General features: G+C 39.2%; 1 protein-coding gene across 1 annotated transcript in view; it reads right to left on the bottom strand.

The window, feature by feature from the left end:
- The window catches only part of IKZF1 (IKAROS family zinc finger 1), a 57197-nt gene extending 32445 nt beyond the window's left edge, over positions 1-24752 (bottom strand). The window contains 3 exon segments of the mRNA XM_066326838.1: positions 15184-15303; positions 22248-22301; positions 24620-24752. Coding sequence (XP_066182935.1) covers positions 15184-15303; positions 22248-22301; positions 24620-24653 — 208 coding nt within the window. The 5' untranslated portion in view covers positions 24654-24752.
- Positions 24753-26480: the final 1728 nt, after the last annotated feature.

The following is a 26480-nucleotide window of genomic DNA, read 5'->3' as shown; positions in this document are numbered from 1 at the left end:
CTTCTTGATGTAGTTCAGCATTTCCAAGGATAAAATTCAGTCATGCGACAGTTCAAGAAAAAGAGTGTTTTGTTAAATCAAATGAGCATGGTAAGAGAGAACACAGATATGGATGTTCTCCACAGGAAATGGATGTAATTTTTCTATTTGACTTTGGATGTGAAATGTAAAGTAAAAGAGGCATAAATAGAATCATTTTTCTGCCAGTCCAGTCATAATGTTACTTACTGTTAAACCAGAACAGTTGGAAATAGCTAAGCCTTGGGTGCCACTGCAACCCTAGCCATAGGGAAAGGCACAAGTAGTTTAGTTAAGGAACAATACCACAAGGGGATTTTTATGCTGATGTAAACTTGGAAAACAGAGAACATTAAATAGCAATAGAAATGGGTGGTACTTGATCCAGAACTATTCTCAGTTTCTCACCAATTATTAATAGTATTTATTCTCTAATTTTTTCTCATTCTCACACTCAGTGTCCTACTGCTTCAGCCAACAGAGAATTTGATAACAAAAAAAATTTTACAGGCTGAAATGGAGGCAAGGCACTGGACGCAGACTGAGGAAATCTAGGTTTAATTCCTAGCTTAGCCACAGACTTCCTGTGTGGCCATGGGAAAGGCATTTAATCCATCATGTGCCCTTAGTTCCCTATCTGCACATTTTTCAATTCTTTTAAATGGAGATAAGTTTTTTGGTTTGTATTTTTTTTTAATGGGGAACTCAAAGCCATTTTGCTGCTTAGAGTGATTCCTATATTCAGGTACCTACCTCTCAAGTGTCCTAACATAAAGCTGAAATTTGGCCATGCACTGTCACCCTCCTGGCATGTATTCCACGGAAGAAGTATAGGGACCATGGAGCAGGCAAAAGTTGTAGCTCCAAAAAATTGTATAACTTAGGTATTTGTGAAAATGCTGCTCATAGTCTGTGATGCATCCTACTGAATTATACAAAGATAGAATTACTATCCAGTCTAATAAGCCTTGATTCTACCCATAAAATACTGCATATAAAATGCTTGGAGCCCTCAGCCAGGTCTCCATTGTCCAGGATTGTTCAAGGTCAAAAAGTAAACTTTTTCTTCCTCAGACTGATGCAGAAGCAGGAAAGAAATTTTATCTTTCCTCAGTTGACCTTTTCCCATGTTATCACTCTGTTCCAAGAGAAATGTAAAAATCCCAAAGGCAACTACCTCAAAAAAAAAAGAAAAAAGGCATAAGCTGTTTAATAGTCAAAGTAGTTTTTAATTATCCTCCACACTGAAGCCAGAATGACAAAATAATCAGTGGTCTGAGAAAGGAGAGAAGAGAGGGGTTCAGCCTGTACCTCTGGTGTGGGAAGTGACCTAAAACTGAAAACTGTGTCATCTCCAGTTCAGCTGCATAGTGCTTCTCATACATGTTCAGTTATGAGGTGTGAAATCTCACTCCAAAACCAAATTGCTGGAGTATTTTTTCTAAAATGCAAAAGATCTTCAGAAACATCTCAGCATAAAGAAAAGTCTGGACCAGAGTATGGATTTGATATTCTGAAATTTGGCCTTATATCCTTACTTTATCTTCAGCTGCCCAGCCTCCCAAGACCAGCCTCACTCACTTCTGTCACATGAGCATCAGGCTGGAAGTTCACTCTCTGCACTGGTACAACCCAGGATTTCTGCCTTTCCAAATCAGGCAGAGAGCTTGGAATCAGCTCTCCTCTTTTTCCAGAAGCTCAAGTGATTGAGTAGATTGCTCCTCTGTACTAAGATCTAGACTAATTATAAGGCAGGAAATTAATTATTTCATGATTCCCCAAATGATGGAATAATTCATTGACAATGTTTCTTTTATTCCCTCATGTACAATCACCAAATCCTTAATTTATTTACTTTTTCCTGCTTTATATTTTTCAGTCTTACTGTTCAAGCTAAAGAGATGAGGTTTAAAATGAAGGTGAGTACTTTGAACCAAACCAATCCCACTGCACCCTGGAGAAGAACACACAAGACTGTTTTGCTGCATCTGTTAGAAAAACAAATTTGCTCTCTGGTCTCCAGAATACTATATATGGTTTAGATTGCACAGCAGAATTGATTACATTTCCTTCTGCCCTACCTTACATACCTCGGCTAGGACTTGTAAAGCTTAATTAATCAATTATGTATATATATAGCCTTAATTAGACTGTAAACTCTTTGGGGTGTTCTGCTGGTGTTTGTGCAGTGTTTAGAGTGACAGAGGTTCTTTTCCAGAAGCCCCGTGCCACAACATAAAATCAGAGACAAAAAAAAGTCCCAACAAAACAATTGGAAAAAATGGCAGTAGAAAAACCCCAAGCTTAATTCACTCTCTTTCTCAGTCTTACATTAACAAGAAGAGCTAAAATGGACAGAGGACACACAATTATATGCAACTAGAACAAGATCTGTGCTGTGAAAACTGGTGCCAGGCATTCAGAGGGTGATCAAAACTTGGTCTCCTGTAAGGGTTAATGATCTATTTAGACTATCATTGTTGGCATTTCCTGCCATCTCAGCATTTATGGAATAGTTAGAAGTGTCTAGCAGGCAAAGTTTCTGGCAAACTTCCTCTCTGCTCCTAGTCACGTGCCCCAGCCAGCATTAAGTGCCTTTTACTTGGAAGAATCCTTTTAAAAGCATCTGCTCAGTTTTTGTTTAAAGTGCTTTTAAAATATTCCAAAGGAAAAGACATTGCATTGCATTTCACCAAATATGATGAATTCTCAGGGTAGAAACACGCAAATGTGTGTCCTAACATGCCGTAATATATTAGGAAACCTTCTTTCCCATGAACTACCAAGTTGCAGCTCCATGTTGTAACCAAGACAGAGACAGTACATCAGCAGTGGCCAACCCAGGATTCATAAAGTACCTACATTTCATACTAACACCCAGAGAGTGTGGTAGGACTAAGTGTGAGGCAAACTGAAATGTTGAAAAGCCTTCCTCATTAAAAAGCAAAACAGTTTTACAGAAGTTGCTACTTCTTATTAGCTAAAATAAACTTTGGTATCTGACATGGTTGTGCTGGAGAGCATAGTGAGGTCAGGAAAGAAAATGAAATCCTGCTAACTTCATCACCTACAAACACACACATCCAGAAATACAGTTTGGGCTATTGGTCATCCAGGTTGAGCCAGGTCATGGCCAGACAAGTCTGTCAGACACTGCAGAAAGCATGCAGACTTGGTTTTCAGAAAATCACCCTTCACCTGATAAATTGGTCAGCAGCTGGAGAGAAAAATCTGGGACTGATGAATGATTCTTTGTTCATTTAGAAGAGATAAAAAGTCAAGTTTGAGTCTGAAGTGACTTGTCCAACACAAAAAAAAAAAAAAAAAAATTGTAATGGCTGATTATTTCTGACCACATAAGGCACTCAAATCCCAGTAATCCCCATATTCTACTTGAAGGCCTTTGGACTCTTGGAAACTGTTAGTCATCAGGATTGTCACTTAGAGTGGTTCTAAGAGCTCTCCTTGCCACCTGGATAAATGAAGTATGGCTCATCCATAGCTTCAAATTCCTTTACTTCAAAGTCATCATGGATTACCAGGAAAGCTGATGTGAATCATAGACTCACACCTTCAGGGTAAGGTGCTTCTCAAGCGTTTTAAGAAGAGAACGTTAAAAGTTTCATTTTCTATTGTCATCTGTTTTATCAAAAGAATGTGCAGTGCCTGTCAGTAGGGCAGGATGGTGGCATGCTGCAACAAACCTTCCCAGCAAGTCTGCTGAAACTAGCTTCTGCTGATGCAAATGTGCTATTTGCTAGAGCTGCCCATGGCTATCTGATTAACTCCCATCCTATGCCTGAACGTGAAAAACACAACCCGCAGCCCAGAATGTGAGGATCACTGTGTTCTCAGGAAGTAGGCAACTATTTGTGCTCTGTCTCACTGAGGGGAAAAAAGAGGGGTGAAAAAAAACCACCATTGCAGAGAAAACATGAGTTCTCACACAGGAAGGCAGGGGATTGCATTGTGCTCAACTAGCCTGGTCTTTGGTGGAGTTATATTTTGAACTTACCTGAAGCTCCCCAAGATGTGCGTAAGAAGATTCCCTGAATACAAACTACTTTCTGGGACAGAAGAGCAGAGGGGTCCATCATTACCTTTATTACAGTGGTACTTTTAACTGTGATTTTGTATTTGTTAGCTCAGTTAGCTACAGAAACATCTCAAAGAAAGTTATCACGTTAGGCATGCATAAGCTTTCAGTGGAAAGCTGTATCTCAAAGCAGAGATACAAGATATTATATCTGCATTTTCCACCCATCTCTCCCTCTGCTGTGAGTACTATATTCCCCAAAAGCTTCACTACAATCCTCAATTTGATATAGGACTGCAAAAGAATCTTCTGGAGAAAAACATTTAATGAATGTTTCCCTGTCTCTCCATTATACATCTTATATAATACTGAAAGGAACTAAGTTAATAGAACACCTGAATGCAAGGAGGAATAGCACTTATGAGTTGCAGGGGAGAATCCCAAGGACCCACGTACCCCTCACTGCTGAGCCAGTCGTGGCAGGCAGGAGAGCCTTTTCAGGCAGAGAATGCTGGCAGGAAGACTTGAGGGCATGTGTGTTTCTCTATCTCCTTTTTCCATTTCTCTCTATTTTCATGAACCCCTTGGTGGTCCTTCTAGTACCATGACTTTCACAGATGCCTTGGCCCAGCAGCTTTATGCAGACTACAAAAGCCACAATGGGTACAAGCAGATCTTCCTCAGCTGTTACCCACTTCCCAAATGGAATTTACAGTTAGGTTTCATATAGGGATACAGACAAGTTAGCAGGAACTAACCTTTTCCTCTTTTAGGTTTGAAAAAAAATATTTTCATGGCATGTGTTTATGTTACACAGTGTATGTTTGCTTGGTCTTAAGAAGAAGGAAAAGCTCAGCTTTCAAGATAAACATTCTTTTGCATATGTGACCTGTTTTAACAGAGACATAAACAGAGAGGAGCTTGGTTTTGCAAGCACATAATTTTGTGTGCTGACAGACACATATTTGTAGGTACATATGTGTATGTGTGTACATATAAATACGCAAAGAGGAAAATATGGAATAAATGGCTCCTGACTGCTGGAAAATACATTGCCATTTCAAATTTCAAAGGCAGTATCAAAAAGAACAAATGCATTGTAAAAAGCTTTAGAAATGGAAAACGTATTTGCATTGTCTTCTAAACACCAAGGGCAGTATCATGCATGGTATAAATCAGTCTCTTTCTCTGAACACAGGAAAGAGCTTATTATTAATGCTTATACTGTACAGCAAATGTACAGGGTCATTAATGTGTAATTACAGAATAAACAATATCAGACTTCTCCAGTCTGTTTTGCAAGGTGAAAAAGAATTCCACTTAACACCACAATAAGCCTATGATAGGATACCAGTTTTACTAGGATCTACTAGCAATGTAGTGGCAAGATTAAACAAATGTGATACTACAGCAGAGGTAATGCCTCATTACCATTATTTGCCCCTCATATATTTAATGTATTGGGCTCCAAAGCCACTGAAGCCTTTTTCTAGAACAATTATAATTTCTCATTTTTCCTTCTGCTAGCCATTATGTGGACAAATGGGCAAGAAATTCAACCTTTCCCCAGAAAATCCTAGTTCCCATTTGACTTCTAGATAAATTGTTGTAGATCCACACCTGCAGCAGACAAAGCTCCAGTGACCAGGCTGGCCATTGAGCTTCCCCATCTCCCCTCCACTGTCCAGTCATGGGAGGTGCCAGTTACAAAATTAGTTGGATTCTGAGGGGAAAAAGGATAAACCATGACTCAGAAAGGAAGGTGCCGCATCAGTGCAGAAGGGATGTTCTCATCTCTTTGCTCATGGCTTCAGTTTGGGAAAACTGGGAGGAGTGCTCTGCTTTGGAAAGACAGAGACATTCACAGCCTGAATTGTGAGTAACAGCCAGCTGAAGTCAGGGTACAGATGGATTATGCACAATTCGACACTAACCTCAGTCTCATTGGGGTTTTTGCTTTGCAAACCTGGGCACAAAACCCAAGCACCCCATAATAAGGCAAACACATTTTTCATAGTGAATTCTCTAAGTGCATGTGTTGTTTTCCCCTGAAAATAAATTTTCATATGGAAAGAACTGGAAGGACGTATGTTAAATACAGATGCAGCATGAGGGGTGCAGGAACCAGCAGTGTTCTTCAGCTCACCCATTTTGGTGTTAATGAAACCATCCCACTTCAACGCCAACCACTGCCACCACTTCCGAGCATTGCAACACAGATCACAGCAGGAAAAAACAGGTTCCATAACTTGGCCCATATAATGCTGAGATGCACAGTACTGTGAATGAGAAGGGATGGATCTCCCTCCAAAAAACCCCTAAGCCACTATTGAAAATCAGAACACAAAACTCTTAGCTTAGACAAAAATCCCCAAAACACAAAAACCACCAAAGATTTGGGAAGTTCAAATCCATAGCAGGGATGTTGGCTGATCACAGCTTCTTACAAACACAGGATGCTTTTAAATGATGAAATAGGGAGAATTAATATTTCCTCTTCTATTAATTGCAACACAAACTGAAAATGTCGCCAACTTTAGTTTAAACCCACCTTTTCATTGCATTAAATATTTCTGGTTTTACTTAATCAGCAGGGAGGCCAAAATCTTGTTATATTAAGGAATTAGCAATTTATTATAAAGATCTCAATTATAATTTCTTTTTTTTAGGAAGTGTCATGGAAAAAGTGAGTTTCTCATATCATTCCATAAAATAATTGAGAAGTTACTGAAAACTCTGGTAAGAGCCACTTCCTCAGCGGTAACATTTCCAGGGTAAAAAAATGGTTCATGTGAAAGTTCTTACACTTAAGTTTCTGCTCCTTTTTCCCTCCTTTTTTTTTTTTTTTGGTTTTGTTTGTTTGTTTGTTTTTTGGGAGTTTTGTTTGTTTGTTGGTTTGGTTTGTTTTTGTTTAAACTCTGATATGTAGCTTGGAAGAATGGAAGTTAATTCATGCTGTCATATTTCTCCATTTTTGTTACATTTATTACACTTCTCAAGTGAGATAATTTTGGACTATTTAGGAGGAGGAGAAACAAGGGAAATGGAACATGAAAAACAAAGAGAAAAATGTGTGCCTTAACTTTTCTTTTTGGGTCAGGCCTGTTTTGGGTGGAAATTGAGAATAATTCTGTGCTTGTTCTGCCATTTTTTTCCTGTAATCCTTCAATCAGGTTCTTAATCCAATTTTTAGGCATGGATTTTGCCATGTTAGGGTTGCAATCTCATTTGCATCAATAGAGTATGAGTTACTCATTTCCAAAAATCCTACTTGGTGCCTGTGGTGTCACTATGGGCTAACGGTGAAATGATAGATTAGATACTTTATTGGGATCTCTTTTTATACAAGTAACTTAGACACCTAAATATTTCTGAGAAACTTGACCCAAAATTGCAATACAAGAACTGGCATTATTCCTAACTTCAAAATGTGTAAAAAAAAAAATCAAGAAAGAAGCACACACCAGGGTTAATTTTCTAGGAATTCTGTTTCTGCATGTGCATCTTCATAACACAGAATCCACCTATGAGTGATGGAGGAGGCAAGGGAGGGAGAGTGCAGCAGGATGTCCCTCATTGCAAGCTGAGTTCTAGCTTGCTTTTGGGCTGCTCTGCTCACTTGCTTGTTCAGGGAGGCAGCTGGATGAGGCACAACAGTTTCCAATAAGCTATCTCTGGAAGCCAAAATCCTAGGATGCTAGCTGATCCACCTTCACAAGTTAAAAGCTTGTTGTGGTCCCACATCTTCATCATAAATGACATGCTGAGGGTAACCCTGCTCTGGTGGCTATGTCACACCGACCTACTGCCTGCTGGGCAAAGCTTTTTCCTGAGCGACCATCAGAGGCTTCAGAAAATCTCACACAGCAAGCTCAAAGGAAAAGGTTCGGGAACAAACCTCTGTTCTGCTGCAATGAGTGGTTTTCACTCGTGGCCTTGGGACTACAGCTCCAAAAAGGAGCGCTCTACCATCCCCTCTCTTTATCATAAAGGGCTTATTCTACACTGGCCACGCTAAAGATCCTTCCGTGCAGATCTCATATATGGTGGATCAAGCCAAAGTGACACTGTGTTTGCACATTTTACTGTGGGACAGAGCCTGGACAGTTCACATCTGAGGGGAGAGCACAGCTGCAGATCCTCTGCAGCCCGAAACCATCTCTTCCCAGGGAGCCACCATAGCAAGAGTTGAAATTACAGAAATGTGAGGAGTGGCTGAACAAAACCAAAAGAGCAGCTGGTTCCAAAACAACACCTCTGTAGAGGCAAGTAGTCCCTGCATTGTGCCTCAGTCCAGTGGTTACATCGCACGGTTCAGTCCTGAAGAGCACTTGGGGTGAAAGAAAACTTGTTCAAGGTATGAAGCAAGCCTACAACAAAGAGCAAGCAAGAACTAACACAGAACAGAGGGGTGGCTGGTGTTGGGAGGCCAATCCAATCTTTTGATGAAGAACCATTCCTTTAAAATAACCTGAATTTTTTGCAAGTCACAGTTACAGACGTCTTCCCCAGCTTAAAATATGCCCATCTTCCAACCAGAGCCTGCTGTTTCTGAGTTGAGCTGCAGCCACTGCTGAGATCCTGCTAGATAAATTTAACTCCTGAGCTAGAATGGGGCTTATCTCTGAGGCACATCTCTTCTGCTCAGATAGAGAACTTCCTCTCCTTGCAGTTTAGATCAGCAGACTCAATCTCTGTACCTAAGCCACACAGCTAAACACACTGCATCTCTCCAATTCAAGCAAATGCTTGCCACTCTCCGATACTGAAGAAACAAAACTTTCACAGTTCCCAGGGTTTTCCTGACTTTTGTGCTGATGTTCTCTTCTGAAAACACAGCTTCACCCAGCAGGTGCTCATGAAATAGGCAGCTCCACAAGCTACACAGCTCTGTAGAAATAGGAGAAAAAACTCCTTAGCTTCAGCACCTCCTGCAATATCATGTTGCCACACAGTGGCAACACAAATCTTCCTGCTGCCGTACTTCTGAGTAAAAACATTCCTCACAAAACTAAATAAAAATCCTTGTAAAAGTACAACTCTTTTTAGGATCAGTTCTGTTCTCAAGGATTTGATTTTGTCATATGCTATGGTTGCATCAAGAGGGCAGATTTTTACATGCCTGATCTGGCTTTGCATGGGTTGAGAGAACTGAGCTCATAATGCAGCCTGGCCTACGCTGGGGCTGTGGCAGCTCTGTTTTCCAGGCTGGGTCACCCTTACTTCCACAAATTTCTTGCAAGTTTATTCTAAAAATGTTCACCCTCTGTTACTTGCAGCAAGCATTTTTAAATTTGATAGAGGAATTCACTTTCAGTAATAGGGCATTTTTCCATTTGCCTTCATGCACATCTCTTTGAGATCTAAGTCATTACAAAGATCAGAGCTTGTCTCGGGAACAACAGGAATTCTCAATGGCCCCATATACTCGGGTTTTCTGCATCTCTCTCTAGCACACTGTTTCACACTATGCTCATGCAAAACATACCTTTGAAGGCTGGAATATAACTTACATCCTGTATGGCATATTTAAGCGCATTCATTAAATTTGTCACATGCCTTCTCCAATGAAATCACCCCCATCCTCTTCTATACAAATCCCCATAAGAGTTTTGCAGACAAAATGAAAATAATCCTAACAAAAATGCCTCCTGCATTCTCAAAAAAATATACATCATATTGGCAGGCTCTCAGAGCATACAATACCAGTCCATACTGGGGAATGTCACTCTGGGGTTAGAGATTGGGGCTTCAGACCAAACAAGAGGGGAGATTCCTCACTTCCCTATTTTTGAAAGTTCCTAAAAAAATATTTCAGCTTCAAGTTTTTCAATTCCTTCAGAAGCCTCCTAAGTTGGACTTTCAAGCCTTGTTTCCTTGTGGAGGGTTAAAGACAATTTTCAAAGCTCCTCAAACCATCTCAAAACAAATATTCTCTCTGCTCTCATGAGGGCTACATCAAGTAAGACAATAATTATCACCAATTATTTATAAAGGCTCATCAGCTTCTATACACTTCCATACCTTTGAGCAGCAGAGATATCCATCTGAAACCTGAGCAAATAAAACATATTACACAATTCTCCATGTTACTTCAGGTCTCAGAATTTGTTTCTCTGAATGTCCAGGCACACACATGCCACACTTCATTATTCATACACAAGACACTGTTTTCATAGCCACTGAACACCCACAAGGAGGGGTGTGCAAAGATGTTTAGCTCCAGCAGTGTTTTTCTTCAGCCCCCTTCCCTGCTCAGCAGAATTACCAGGGCAGCAGTGAGCTGGACCTGCCTGAACCACAGGACCAATTTTGCAAGCTGGGGTGGGGCACTTCCTCTTTTATCTTTCCTCGCTTTTCCCCTCCATCTGCAGCCTTTCCACACTTTTTCTCTGTCTCCACCCAGCTGTGTGAGTTGCAGTAGATTTATGTAATGGCATTGGTTGTGGTTGCCTGGTGGCCTCTCAGCAATGCTTGTGCCCATGCTCACAAATGGTTGAGCTCCTTTTAAGGAAATAAAGCATCAAAGCTGCTCAGACAGGGGACACTTGCCTGCATCAGTAAGTAACTCCTTATGCAGGTTACAACCTCTGAATGCCCATGGCTGGGAGGGAAGACACCAGGGTGTGAAGGCAATGTCTGGGTCCCTGTGATGCCTGCGGCTACACAGGCTTCTGCTTTAGTAACTGAGTTGTGGGAGGATGCAACATCATCACCTGGTATTTCCCACTGGGAGAGAAAAATGTATAAAACCCCCTTCCTTTTAATGTCTCTTCCCATACTTATTTATTTTAAACAAACAGACTTTATAATATGAATCATGTCTATTTCCTACTGATGTCTATGATCACCTTGACTGGTTACTTTGGGTATATTCTGTCAATTGTAGGACAGTTTCAACCCAATTTTGTGAGATGAATTCTCCCACCTCCTAAAAAGAAGAAGATCTCTGTACATTATTTATTCCAGGCCCAGACGGTAATCTGTGACTACAGTGATAACATTTGGCTTCTGTCTTAGAAGTTCATGGTCACCTGCAGCGCCACACGGCTATCTGTGCAAAATGGTGAGCCCACAGCCTTTTTTGGAGGCCACTAACACTGGGAGATGGCTTTTTTTTTTACCCAATGATGGCCACCTATGGAATGGGCAGTTACGGATAAAGGAACGCACTGCCTACATTTCTAGACAAATGCCCCATTGGAGCAAATGGCTTTCTCCATGAAGCTGTCTGATCTACAGCTCACTGAGTCATTAACTTCCCACACATGCTTGAATTAGGATTCAGTCTCAGAGAACAAACATTGCAACTGTTTACCACACACAGGATGTTCAGTACTGATTATCCACAAAAGGTGCACGCCAGTTTTAACCTGAAACTTGTGGATTCTGAGAATTATCCAATGATATTTCCAGTAGGGTGCCATGGGAATTAGAGCTGTTCAAAACAGGCTGCAAAGCATGAATTTTTAATGGAATGGACTTCCAGTGGGATGTGTACTTTTAACTCAGACCAAGATTTCAGAAGGATATTTAGGAGAGATGATACAACAGAGTCTCTAGAGTCTTAAAGAGCTGTGAAAATCTCACACTTTGCTGAAAATGTTCACTGTGTTTTCTAGAGAAACTATCTGTAGAACACATGGGTGAAAAGAATAAGAAGAAAATAATAAAATGTTACAGGTGCCAGATCAGCGTGAGAAGTAAATTTGGGGTGGAGAACAGGACAAGGAAGGAGGAAGATCTAGTGGACAGAGCAGCAGAAATTAAGCATGCAGAAGGAAGCTGCTCAACACATAGTGGCTTTCTGGAGGTTGCAACATTAAAATCATAGTAAGCTCATCAAGGAAATGAAGAGCCTTCATGGTGACCAGAGCATCTCTTCCAATATGTTTCTGCTTTGCTGTGCTACTTGGGGTTATTACTAGAAACTGTTGATGACTTTACTTCCGTAAATCACCCTTTCACACCACTGACCATTTTTGCATTGGTCAGAGGAAACCCGTGTTTTGGGCATCCCCCTTGCCTGGGAACCCAAGTCAAAACATACATTTCATGATCTCCGTGGTACCTCCTTTATGAAATTTGTACCCTGTCTGATAAATTCAAAATGATAATTCAAAAACTGAAGGCACCCAATAAAATCTGGCAAGTAGAGGACTTAAACACCTTTCTTCTCAGAGCAGAAGACATATTTCAAATGTTTCTATCAGCTCTGTAGCACCACATTAGTCTTAGTACAGGTTTGGAAGAAGCACAAAAGGAGATTTTTTGAAAACATGAAAACACATGGAGGAGTAGAGTCTATCTTTCTTTCCTAAAAATTGCTTATTTCCTGTAATCTTTGACCTTTGAAATGCTAAACTGATGAAAAAAGGTAATTAAACTTTTGACTCCAGGGTCAAAACTTATTTCATTAAATGTTATTACAAATCTGAGTAAGCAAACTGTCACTTGAACATTTCTATCTTACAGGCTGATCAAAATTAAAAACAGGTTTCTCACTTAATTTCAGTGGGAGGAGGTAAATATTTATTCTTTTCAATTAACAAACTTGTAGTTCCCATTGTTACCTCTGCAGCCCTACATGTACAAAAAAATCCTCCAGAATGTAGAGACCCTCTTCATTAAATGTCTGACTCAATTTCCTTGGTGTATGCTGTATGGACAGCTGATCTCTCAGAGTGTTACGAGTTTAGTGGAATGCACTGTAAATCCTATGTTGAAATAAATCCAAATGCTAGGGGATTCTCTTTTGATGGAAGAAACAGATGGGAAATTAGGAAAGTCATACACGGAGAAATTGTTAGCTGGCTATATCTGCTTGTGCAGGGCCTATCAGTTACCACGGGCCACAATCTAGCTCCCACCTACCAGATGCACACAGATAACATCAGTGGGTCTTTACAATGCTCCCCTGTCTACGTTTCAATCTCCAAACTACTTTTTCAGATCATTCTTCTCTACCTAAGTTTGATGATAAAAAGCAGTGAGGAACAGACCTTGGGACTTGGCAATGACAGTGTTGTACTAAACACCAAACCTATCTAGACTGCCATGCCACTGCCTACATAGGAGGATAGCCCCCTTCACCCCTAATATACCTATAGGATCATATAGGCCAAACACCACTCCTAAGGTATTATTTTATTCCTAAGAGATTTTCTTTCGATGAAGATCAAGAATGTGCATAGCAATCATATGGCTCCTGATATGCCTGGGGTATGTATCTTTTACAAAGATCCTCTTTGTAAAAAACAGAGAATTGATTTTTTTAGAATACTGTTTTCAGAGAGCTAGCTTAGAGCTAGTAAAAAGGAGCAATAGAAGAGGCAAAAGCATATGCAGCTTTACAGAAAAGATAAACACTGCAACCACTGGAGTAGATACCTACAGATCATCCATAAAGCAGAGTACTGTGAATTGTCTTTGTTTCTGTTGACTATGGTAAATGTTACAAGATGTAACCCTTGTAAACAAAAAAGCCATGGGTAGAGAAAGTGGTTGTAGAAAAACTGTAATGTCAGGACACGGAAAATCTGTATTTATTGCTGAGTAATGAGAATAACAGATGGAACTTATCATATTTAGAATATGTGTACATATTGATATATGACCGAACTGTTGGCAGAATCATTACATCATCAGCAAATATAAAGTTCAACTTTGCTGGATCTGCTGATATTTGTGCGTTTATTAAAGAAGATTCAACACAATGAAAAGTCCTGTTTGGGTTTGAACAAAGAACGTAAAAATTTAATTTTTGACTCAAGGCTTAAATATTTTGTAGGGTTAGTTACTGTGGGAGAAAGGAGACATAACTCTTTTTACTGAGTTAAGACAAGCACTTAATGAAAGAATTTGTTTAAAGATCTTTGGACTGAAAAATAAAGCATTTAGAAAGTGATTAGATATTTTAAAAGCATTTTTAAATATTTTTTTTTCATAAATTATGTCAATATGCATGTAGGAGCTGAAGTTTTTCCTCACATTTTTGATAAGAGGGGATCAAATGGTAAATAAAATGAAGATGCATAAGATGGTGCACTCAGCACTAGCTATTGCTGGAATTTGGGAGTAGCTTCTATTCCTAATGCTGACACCATCCTGCTGCATTATGTTGAATTCATTATTTTGCATTCTGTGCCTCCCTTTCCACCTATTATCCTTTACTGGATTTCCTTAGACAGTAATTATTTAAAGGCACTTGCAATCTTTCTGTAAGCCGTCCACCATGACCCTTACTCTTACAATAATGTCAGAATGTAAGAATAATGAGCAATACTTTTATTTGTGGGTAAGTACTTGTACTCTGATAGTCATCCCTTTACAGATACATTTTTATCATACAGGGCATCAATCACAGCATTCTGGGAGTCAATGTGCTTTTTTCCCTCTTTTCCTTATTTTTTTTTTTCTACTACTAGTAAGCAGGCATGGTTCTCAAGTAAAATTTAGTCTTTTTAGTGCAGTACATGGGAGCTGGTGCATGCAGTAGTCAGCAGTATTGCTAATTCTTGATGTGAGTCTAAGAAAAATCAGCATTTTGCACAATCATCTCTGGACAAAAATTTTAACCCAACAGACTTTATCAATTGTGGATTTTTATCGAAAATACAAGTATTTTCTAAAGTTCTCCCATTAAAAAAATCAAGGATGAACGGAGATCAGATATTGGAATTGCAAATATATAAATACTATGTATGTTCTAATAGGCATTTCTGAAGAAATCTGAATAGTAGATAGCACCATAAAATTCAAGATTGAATTCAAATTAATAATAAAAATAAAAATACCCAATCATTTATTGAATTTTTATCAAATCTGACTTCATATAGTTTTGACCTATTTAATTCCATTTCCTAAACAGAATGAAAATTCCTGGGGAGAATTTCATGCAACAATCATGCTTTAAAAAGAAGATAAGTAGCAGGATCTTTATAAGTTCTCTGTGGATGAAGAAGTCTTTCCCAAAGAAAAGCCTGCACAAAAAACACTATGTACCTGAAGAAGACGAAAAGGCACATCAGAAAAGGAGCTGCTTGTTTACCAACTTGTGAAAAAGTAATTTAACATTATTGCCATATCATCTACTAGCATTTGCTAACAGAGTGTATTTGTTATCTTACCCAAGATTCTGTCATTCTTAGAACTCTGCTGACCTCCAGTACTAGTTGAAAGGTCCTCTGGTATAGGCATAGGTTCATCTGGATCGTCAGGGACATCACTAGTTGGAGGACTTTCCTTTCCTAATAATGAGGAGAGCATCAGTTAATTGTCAGAGTAGCCTCATTTTCAAATAATACAATAAGAAGAACCATAAACCAAATAAAACTTAAACCCCAAAACCCTATGAAAGCACGATATTCTTAGCACTGAACCCTACACTCCTGCAGAGAAAACTTATTATTATTATAGGGAAATTATATTTTTTAAAAGAATGCATGCCAATGTCTCTGACAAATTTACTGAGTCTGGATACACAGTTATTAGCTTTACTATTTTGGATATTTGTGAGATATGTATGTTTTCCAGCCGTTATGCTCAGTAGATCCAATTTAGCCAACAGAGACTGACGGATTACAAAGGTTATCTAATGGACATCCTTTGTAAAAACTCTTCTTTCTTCCACAAGTTCTCATTGAGAACATACCTAGATTTGCTTCAAAGACATAGTGAAATCTAACTCACAGGTATTCCGGCGCTCCACAAGAACTACCCCAAAAAAAAGTTTTATCTTCAACTAAAAATTCAGCTACAATGCCAGCAAGCTTCACTAATACCCACAGATAAGCTCTGGCTGGTCCTTGTGCCTACAAGTAGTGAAGTGCCTGTAGGTACCAGGACTTCTTAAACATGTACAATTGGCAAAGTTCAGTAAACACCTGACTTCGAGGATTTTATTGTCTTCTATTTGCAAATAGGAAACAAACCCCAAAATCTTGAGTACACAAGGTTTTGCAGTTTAGTGCTTTAACACATTGTAGGTATTGTGGAACTGTTTTAGTGCTGAACACGATACAGTAAGAAGAACTCTCTTGCTAAGTATTGTGCTTCCAGAAATGGTCAGGTTTCTTGATTCAGCCCTCAGTCACAGCATACATCTCCTGCCCACAGTACTACCACTGTCTTGCAGAACTTCTTTTAAAATGACTGCATACATCTCTAACAAAAGCCTGCCTTGGAAACATCTACTGAAGAATTATCTAAGTGATTAGTTTCATTGACTATTAGTAAAAGACTGGCCTTTGCATTAATAGCAAAGAATAGAACAGACCCAGAGCAGAATTTGAATGCAGTAATGTTTAAATAAGACCCTTGCCTCAAAAATGGAGATGTTACCAAATTACATTGATGAAATCTGTTAGACATCCTGTGGCAATTGGCACACTGGTAAGGGAAGTAACTGTATGGCACAAAGCCCTAGCAAATTAATGAGGTTTTTTCCTAATGAGAATTCTCTCATTGAAACACAAACATCAGTTAAACCTTAAAACACTTATCAGAAATGGAAAAACTAAACCAAATATTGCTTACTTTAGTGATAGCAGTTTAGTGGTGCTAGTTATGGACTTGATCTGAATGAAGTGAATGATTTCCTCCCTGCCTCCCGGATGGATCAAAGCATTTTGTTTTCCCATCTATACTGATCACAATGGGGAAAAATGACAGATAGTTTTAAGCCATCTTCCAAATTAGTTGTTTTGGGTTGTTTGTACAAACATATGTTTAATTAAATGAAATGAGTATGTGACTGCATTTCTTAATGCCACACCTATCAAACCGTGGAACAGTCGCTGAGCAGGAGTTTTGAGAGCAGCATCATGTAAACCATCCCAAACTACAGCCAGAGGGCTCCAGGGCATTGAAGTCCTGCACTGGCAGGGGGGACATACTTCATGATTTAATAAGGTCCCAGCTTCTCTGGGATATTCTTAAATGGGCAAAATCACACCCACTGGATGTCAGTGCAAGAGCAAAGGCTCTTATGCAAAAGATTGCATAAATGTACAAGAGGGAATATGAATTTAATAGCAAAGGAAAACAAAAGTAGGAAGTAAATTCATGACCTTTTTTTTTTTTTTCCCATTTAATATTCAGCTCTTTATTTAGTTATTTCTTCAGATTTCTGGGATGTAGGGAACGTACAGAACCGAGAGCAACTTTCCATTGCAAGTCCTAACCTGCCAAGCTGAGATATCTCTCACAGATAAGATGCAGAAGTGAGGAGAGACAGCTGAAATATTTCTGTTTGTTCAACACATTTTGCTCCACACAAAACAAAAACCAAAAACCCCAGAGGTTTAATTAGAGGGCAAGCAACAGTCTGGCAGCTCTCTTCACATTGCATGTAAGTTAAGGAAAATTTTAAAAAATATAACAGTAATCCAAAGCTACCTAAATCTTCCAAGGATCAAAGTGCACTCCCAATTATAATAGTGGACATTGATGCTTTGACTAAATCTTGGCTGAGAAGAACAATTATCCTAAAAAACCTGAAGACTATTTTTGACTACAAACCAATAAAAACTCATAATACCAGAACTATGGGATAACAGATAACAGACAAAATAATATCTTTATAAGTGTGTTATTAGGCATCCTACAATACGTGGTCTAAGTAGGATACTTTGAAGTACGAGCAGTCTTTTTTGAATAGAAACCTGTTAGCAGAAGAGTACATTTGCAGTGGTGAGCTCTTTGGTTCACTAAATGGCTATCAGTCTTCTATTTTTAAATTATTAGCAGTTTGCCCAGTATGAATCAGACTTGTTCCATGGACTTGATGGGGCAGAAGCTGGAGATCAGGTCTGCTTCCCTCTTTGCAGGAGACTGCAGTTAAGAAAATTTGGTAAACTTGTCTCTAATGACCCATTTAATATAATCTAATTTCTTCTTGTAACACATGATTGAGAAATCCCTACATGCAAAAAGATAGGGCAAAACTAGTGGATTTAAAATAGATGCATTTATTGAGCTTTGTCTCTTGGATTCTACAGCATCATATTTGTATTTCATGCCTTAACTGCATGTAAATCATTACACCATGGTAAGTTCATTACTGCATGGCAATCTTATAAATACAAAATCTCACTAACATTCTTTTGCCACTGAATTTAGAAATGAAGTGGGATGGGGAAAGGTGGGAATGCTTTCCATTTTAATTTCAAACAGACATGCCCAGAACAACAACTGGTCAAAGGAAAAGGAGCTAAACTCTATCCCAATACCTAGTGGCCACTACTGGGGAAAATAATTCAAAAATTACATAACACAACAAAGGAGCATAAGAAGTGAGGTATAAAAAATAAAATCTAATCTTGGATGAAGGGTGTGGTTTTTTTATTTTTTAAAATTAATTATTATAAAGAGCCATCTTAGCTGTAGAATTTAAGTTCTGTTTCTGGTACTGCCACTGACTAGCATTGCTCTTGGTTAAGTCATAAATAGAAAGAATTAGAACTGCAGGCTGAATCAAATATTCCTTCATTTCAATCTTCATCTCTGCAAGATGGTCTCAGATTTTCAACACTGCCATTTCTGAATAAAAACAGTCAGAGAAGAGCCTAAGCTATCAGTGATGACTGGAAAGACCCTCAACTTCTCTCTAGCTGGGTTCCTCAACTCTGCCCCAGAAATACACTAGAAGACATAAGTAGAGGAAGGAAGAAGACATAAGAGAGTAAGGGAAAAAGCTGCCCAGTTCAAAAAGGTTTTAGTATCCTTTATTTCTGTCAAAGTCCTGGTGTTCCTTTAACATGTACATCCAGATCTAAGAGTGATTCAGTTCCTGCCAGAATGGTGCTGCTGGTGCTATGACTATTGAAAAGAAAGCCAGGGCAGGATGTCTAATAGAAATCTCATTCCCTCTCCTTTCACAAACAAATGTTGGGTGTGTGGGTATTTAATACTGAGGGTTTCTTCTTCCTGCTTTTGCAGAGTGCAGCACAACCTGGTTTGTTCTAGGAGATCTCTTAATGTTAGATGTGGAAACATTTGTATCGTTTTTTCACCTTCTTTAACTGTTAGACCCTAGAACTGAGAAAAAAAAAAAAAAAAAAAAAAAAAGAGAGAGAGAGAAAAAGAAAGAAAGAAAAAAAAAAAAAAAGAAAAAGAGGCAGGAAAAATACTGCTTGTTAAGTGAGATATTATCTGTGTTTTCTGACTCTCTTGTATGTGTGCCGGATACCATTTGGTTAAATGTATGTCAGCTCTCTCTTCATTTCAGAACTGCAACTGCTTGTCTCATGAAATATCACTTTCAGGAGAAAAATAAAAAGTGTGAACTCTGTGCTAGTCACACAGTATTTCAGTTCCTCTAGGAGTCAGCCATGCCTGGATTCCCTGAGGTGGGAATGCCTGTGTGCATGCCGGGTTTGGCTCACTCCCATGAGTTTTATACTCTCCTGGCCTGGTTGGCCGCTGCCACACCTGAGTCAGCTGCAGCTGCATAAAGCACATGGCTGCACAACGCCGTGTCTGAGCTGGGGTGACTGTTTCTAGAGACCTTCTTCATTTCTGGGTTGAAAAACAAAACAAAAAGCCCCTAAGAAACCCACCAAACTAAATTTATTTTTTTAATTTACATTTTTTAAAACACAACTAAGTGTGCCAGTGAACCAAGTCCCCTAATTCCCCTGGCCCAGAGAGCCAGCTACACCTGATGAGCAGTACTCATAAAACAGGAGAAATAAATAAGTATTTTACAGCTGTCAGGACAATCTCACACTCCTGAAACTGTGCAGTTGTTTAACTGGTTCCCAACTTATAGCAGAGCTGCCTTATCATGCAAGGAAGCATCCCAGAAGCAAGTAGAAACCCAGGAGAATACAAGGGGAAAAATTCCTTTCATCAGTAAATGTTACCTACTTCTTTCTCACAGGTTGCATTCACCAACCTATGAGAAAGTAGGTAACACCACTGTACCACTGTACCTCCAGATTCTCTGCTTCTGAGCTCTAGTAAGAGCTTACAATGAGCCAGTATCTGAACCTAATCTAATAAATGTTCATTTCCAGAAGGTGAGTTCCCACATAACTCTTACCATAAATGAAAGTAAATTAGGAAGTTCTTTCTCTGGCCAGCTAACAACCCAACACAAGTCACAGCCTTTGCTCACAGAAAGTACCAGATGCTCAGTGACAGAAACAGCATGAACAGTCCAAAGCAGACTTTCTTTAATCTGTTTGTGTAGGTCTCCCTCATATCAAAGGTAACTTTTTTTCAAGAAAACCCTCTCTCATCACAGAATAGTACTATTGCATGATATGCTAGAAAAGCTAAAAGGCACAGCAAAATACTACAGTGGTTCAACTACAGAAAACTTTGAGAACTACGAATTATAGATCTACATCTATTATGTATATATTTACATATATACAAGCATTCAAAATGGCAAAGTTCCTTTTAAGTTTTCCCTCTGAAGAGGAGAGGCAGACCACAAGGAATGTGAATTGTTTGCTCCACCAATCAAATCAAGGCAGCATCTCCCCTATTGTTACTCTCCATGTCAAAAGAAAAACAAGCAAGGCTCTAGTAAGAAGTAGCAGGTGTGAAGCTCAAATTCACACCATGGTAAAGCATACCACAACGGTTATGTGAGGGTATCCAGGGTAGCCTGTGCTGCAGCAGAGGAAGAGGAGGTCAGTGTTCCTGCCTGAAAGAGCTCACGCAAGCAGGGAAGGGTTTCTGCAGCAGGCAGAGGAACTGGACTCAAATTGTGGTGCCTCTCACTGCTCCAAAGAGATCCAAAGTGAATAAATGACTAAAACCCCACTGCTTTTTTTTCCTGCTAAGGCCACAAATGCTTCAGGAACTGCATGTCTAAGACAGATTTTATTTCATTTACAAATCGGTTCAACATGCAACAAAGCAGTGATATGTACGCTTATCCACTTACAATTCCAAATTTGTTACCTGAGGAGCAAGTGCAACATGTTTTCACAGAGCTAACTAGGAATGACTTCCCTATAATAAACATAACTAGTAATCTTCTGATGGCATGAAAGATCATTATACTGTTGCTCTTTCAGACAGAAAATATGTTTTTTATTTCTCAGATGATATTGAAAGTTCTGGGTTCCAATTTCTGGCAAAACTTTTCAAAAATTTTCAAAAAGGAGGCAGAATAATAACAAAAGAGAGAGGAAAAGAAAACTGTATTCATATATTCCAGGAAAATCCAGTGACACAGCCACCCACTTTGTGCCCAGACCTTTACTAGCTGCCGCCTAGAGCTGGACCCCCCCAGGTCCCGAGGCAACAGTGCCCACAAGCAGCCTCTGAAGCAAGAGCTGCAGGCCCAGGTGTCTTCTGTGAGTGGGCTCAGCAACAGAGCTGTCGTGTTCCAGGCTGAACACTAGAAGTGAAAACTGAAAGCCATCAACCGTTGCAGCTGCCAACATATTAGGGAAACTGGGAAAGACAGTAACTTGGCCTTTTTCAACTACAGAGGCACAACAATATAAATATGGCTCATCTCTCTAAGCCAATTTTTTAAGGAACCAATTTCCAAGGAAGTTAAAAATGCCACCAAGGAATATCAATATGGGGTAAGACTGCAAAATCCTATTCATGCAACTAGGGGCAAGTTTTAGAATGCCATATTAACTGCCATTTAAACATATTTCAAAATATCATCTTGGACAAAAACAATTACAAGCATAAAGACTCATGCCAATCAGTTCTCATTTTCTTTTTTCTTCCTGTTCTTTAGGCTCCTTTTCTTTTCCTTCCTGGTTTTAAACATGTATAAGTAAAACTGAATGCTCTGGAAAAAAGTCAAATAACTCTATATGGTAAATACAGTTTGTTTGCTTTTAGTATTTGCCCCCTCTCACCTGGTGACCTTTGTTTGTTCTATATTTATTTTATAACAATCAGAATTTTGGTCCTAAGAGAAATGGTGTAAATGTGCACCTGACCATGCTTTAGGGATACGCTACCGCAGGTTTAATGCAAAATTACGTCTATGCTTCTATATTCCCTTGATGTTTTTATTTACACAGTCCCTTTTAAAAAGTCCATGCACCATTAGGCATGATATCAAGAGATATCATTAATTATATCTCAATTCCCACTTCGGTTTTAAAAAAGAACCAAAGCAATTTTATCGACAACAAGAAAAACATTGTACTGTGCTAGAAAGATGAGCAGGAATTTAGTATTTTCTTTGTAGAAGTAAGGACCTCACCTGAAACCTGGGACATATCTTGAGCCTCATCTGTTTCCATTTTCCTCAAGTTATCTGAGAAGAGAGGAAGAGCTTTATGTTAATGTAAAATGACACACACATACACACACAGAAAAAAAGAAAAAAACCGCACCTCACACATATAGAAAGAAAAAGAAGGGGAAAGGAAAAAATCCCCTTTGCTATTTAACTATAAGATTATCTGGGAAGAATAATGTATTTTTCTCTTTATTTCCTCCCTGCATACTTGCTGGAGTATCAGACTGGCACAGACCTTGATCCTTTGAAAAACAGCATTACAAAGATTTATAAAAATATCATTACAAGCACAGGAGGACCAAATTTGTTATTTATTGTTAATTTCCTACCGCATAATAACCCAAAATGCAAACTGACTGCAACAAAATTAAGCAGAAAATTAAATGGCCCTGGGTCATTGTAGGCACAGAATTCATTCTCTTGGTTGATCCATAGTTATGTTCTTTCTAATTTACTGAGCATGCATCGATGAACCTTGAGTCAGCTTGGTGACACACGTACAATCAGCAATCAAAAACCGAAGCAATTTGCTGAAGAATGTCTCATTTACCCAGGCAGGGCTGCATATCTGAGCAGCAACAGCCACTACCTCCATTAATAATGAATACACCTCCAGCCACAGCAGATGGGCAGAGCAGCAGCTCCAGGCTTTGGCCCCTCGCTCGCCTGGGAGCCCTTCCCTCAGATCGCACCAGCCTGGCGCTGCACGGGGGAGAAGTGCAGCTCCCAAAAATAGCGAAACAAGCCCAGGAGGGAGAAGGAACCCGTGCCTTCCTGTTTTGCTGACAGATGGCTGGCTCCATGGCATGGTAAGCGATACCAGGAAGCTCCTGCCCTCTGCTTGCAACACACCATCTTCCGAGGAGCCAGCGACCAGTGACCACAAGCACCAGGGAGAAGCGTGTGGAGAGTAAGTGGGGTAGAAGCAAAACTCAGGTTCTCAATCAGAAGGGGACCCTACAGGTCCCAGGGCTCGAGTGCTGGCTACAGATGGCTGGTGGCCCCTTGGATAACAGACATGTTGCTGGAGCAGGTAGTCCCATCGCAACTTGGTCCCCATCTTGAAGTATGGCATGGGCAGCTGAGGTAGCCCCAGGTGGGAAGGGGAGAAAGAGCCTACAGGCTCTTTGTTCAGCTGTGGAATCTTAGGTCACATGTTCACCTGCTGCAGTGGGCTCCACATCATACCAAGCAGAGAAGCTGTTCTTTGCTGTTCCTTGTAACTGAGATGTTTGGACTGTCAAGCCTGCTTCCCAGAATTAAATCAGCATTTTCTTGAGGGATGGAAGAAGAGAAGGATGTAGTTTGAGCTCCTGGGGAAGGGTTCAACTTTATAGTAACCTTTTTAGCCCAACCTCCCTGATTACTCTTTTCCCAAAACAAGATCTTCAACCTGCTCTCCAAGAATCTGAAGTGGGAAAGTGTAACAGCTATTATTGTATTTAATAGTTTCATAAATCTTATGGTCTACTCACTTGCTTCAGAATGTCAACAGTACATCTCAGATCCAATATATTGCTGCCCTCCACCTTCCAACTTACAAATCCTGGCTTTCCTCATTATGCCCATACTAGAATTGTAAAAAGAGTGTGTAGGCTGCAGGGCCACAGGCAGATAGGATTCTGAACAGTTTATGCTCTATGAAGTTTGCAAAAAACATTGGGTGTTCTTAAAGAGGATTCTGGCTCTTGCATATATGCTTAATATCCAAAAATGCTCTGTCTTGCTTTATTCTACACCTAAACTTTAATTCCAGACAAGCAATTTGTTTAACGTCTATATATAGTTCTCAGAAACTACTACAGCCATTTTTGTAAAATGCAAAAATCACCTTCTACTCAACAATTTGCATCAGTTCCTATGGGACTGAGGAGCTTTCAATAGGTCCATTTTTAATAAAGTAGTCAGTGGGAAAAACAGCTTCTCTTGCAGGAGGGAAAACCCTGTAACTGTAGCCTGCTCAGTTACTGGAAGCATGGTGTATTTACAGCAGGTGGTAAGGTAAAAGTGCCTTACTTCTTCTGCAATTATGACTGAACACAAGGAAAGAAAAGAAAGAAATGTGAATTCATTTTATTACTGCTTTCTAGCGTCACCCAGCTACTATTAATCAATTGATTACTACATATTTTTCCAGAGGACAGTGACTCCTAACTAACCAAAAAACGACCCCAAGAATATACCCACCAGAAAGGGGTCACACTCAGGGAGGGGCCTTTATTCCAACTGCAGCTGCCTTCTCACTGTTGCTGGGGCTTCAGCAAGACTGGGAGTGCAAAGGGAAGAAGGTGCAAAGGAGAAAGTTTCTTCTAGTTTTGTATTCCTGAATTTACCTGCTGGTGTCATGACAAGCCTTACACTCAGCATTTCTGCAACTTAAGCCACACACTTGTCAGCTGTATTCCTTCCTGCTTCTTGCTGTCATGAGGCAGAATTCTGTTGGAAAACACTTCCCAATTTCCCAATGGAGAATGGAAAACACTTCCCAATTTCCCATTTCCTGATTTCTTAAATGAAGAGATGAAGAGCTAAACTACAGGGCTGATTTTTATTGCTTGGTGGTGGTGTGGGTTTTTTTGTTTTTTTTTTGTTTTTTTTTTTTTAAGTAAGCTGGAGTACAGTTTGTTGTGGGCTTTGGGATATTTTTTAGTGGAATAGTCTTAGCTTGCTTTCTGTAAGGTTGGATGACTGCCTGTCCTGAAACACACACCCTCAGATCTCACACTGATGGCATCAGGATTTCTCCATAAATTAGCTGACTTTAAGATATTTGGCAAAGCTGATCCATTTCGCAGGGATGAAACACTGAGAGGAAACAGAGCTGGTGTAAAAGTGATGATGGAAAGATATTTTCCCTTCCCAATAATTACTTCAACTATTAAGCATAGTTCCTAAATGTAGATTAAGATCCACAAGCACTACAAAAATTGATAAAAGCAAAAAAAAAAAAAAAAAAAAAAGAACTTTAAAAAATCCTCAAGGGTGTTTTGAATACCTCTCAGATGAAGATTATACTCTTATTGTATTTGGTAAATACTAACCAAATCCTAGCTAACTTTAGCTTAAGTCCTGTGACAGTAAAGAATATATGACAGGACATCTGGCACCCCCTCTCAGTTCTGCAATTAGCCACGTGTACGTTTTGTCTCTGTGTTTGTTAAAAGGTTTGTCACACCTGACTTGAACATAACAGGTCTTGGGCTGAATTTTAAATGCTAAGAGTGGAATTTATCCTTTTGCCTTTGGTACAGTAAATCTATGAATAGAAAACCATGCCCTGATTTGTCTCCCTTTCCTCTACTCTAGAATCAGCAGAAACAAGAATTGTCACTGTTTGGAAAATAAGAGATCCTGTGTATGGATATGAGAATTTGCACTAAAGCATCTATTTGTTACCAATTTATAAATAAATAAACCTTTACAATGATTTATCTAAGAGAACAATGTTTTAGAAATGTTTCTGACATAAAACCCTAAAATTACAGTCTACTTTGGTTTGGCACAAAAAAGATGTAATTGTTCACTGTTTAAGTTTTACCCATGAATCAAATTTGTCACTAGAATAAGAAGTGTGTGTGGCTTCATTGTCTTCAATGCAGTCACATCTCTTTTCGTTATCAGCTAATTTAGGAGCCTGAAGTTAGAAATCAAAAGCTGGGTGGTCACCTGACTGAAACAATCTTGCTCTCAAATGCTGAACCTGTCTCACTCTCATTTACAGCAGGAAAGGGATTAGCACCTAGGTGATAACAGATAATTCTTCTATTTAGGAATACAAATAGCTTCAAGGTTTGGCCCCTTATTACAAGACCTACAAAACAGATAAAATTCCTTTCAAAAATGATAAAATTATTTCTTCAAGGCTGTTCAGATAAGGAACTCTAACCTGTACACTTTCCTCTTCAGACTGTGAATACCAGATTCAGAGATTAAGCTACTTCAATCCTTTGGAAAAAGAATCAAATATTGCAACTTTAAATTACCTCATGATCAACACGCAGCCCTTCTGAAGGGTTATGTTGATTTTTTTAAAATCAGGAAGTGTTTAAGTGACCATGACACAAAAATGTTGGATTAAAGTTAGTCAGCATTTGTCCCAAAGAAAATTTACATATCACAAATGTCCCTCCTTGCAACTTTCTATACAATATAACTCATCTTATGTCTTAGTAATATATCAAAATACACCCCATG

This window comes from Sylvia atricapilla, chromosome 1, assembly GCF_009819655.1.
Source record: "Sylvia atricapilla isolate bSylAtr1 chromosome 1, bSylAtr1.pri, whole genome shotgun sequence".
Taxonomy (NCBI): Eukaryota; Metazoa; Chordata; class Aves; order Passeriformes; family Sylviidae; genus Sylvia; species Sylvia atricapilla.
The sequence above is the reverse complement of the archived record's forward strand: the minus strand, read 5'-3'. Positions and strand labels throughout refer to the sequence as shown.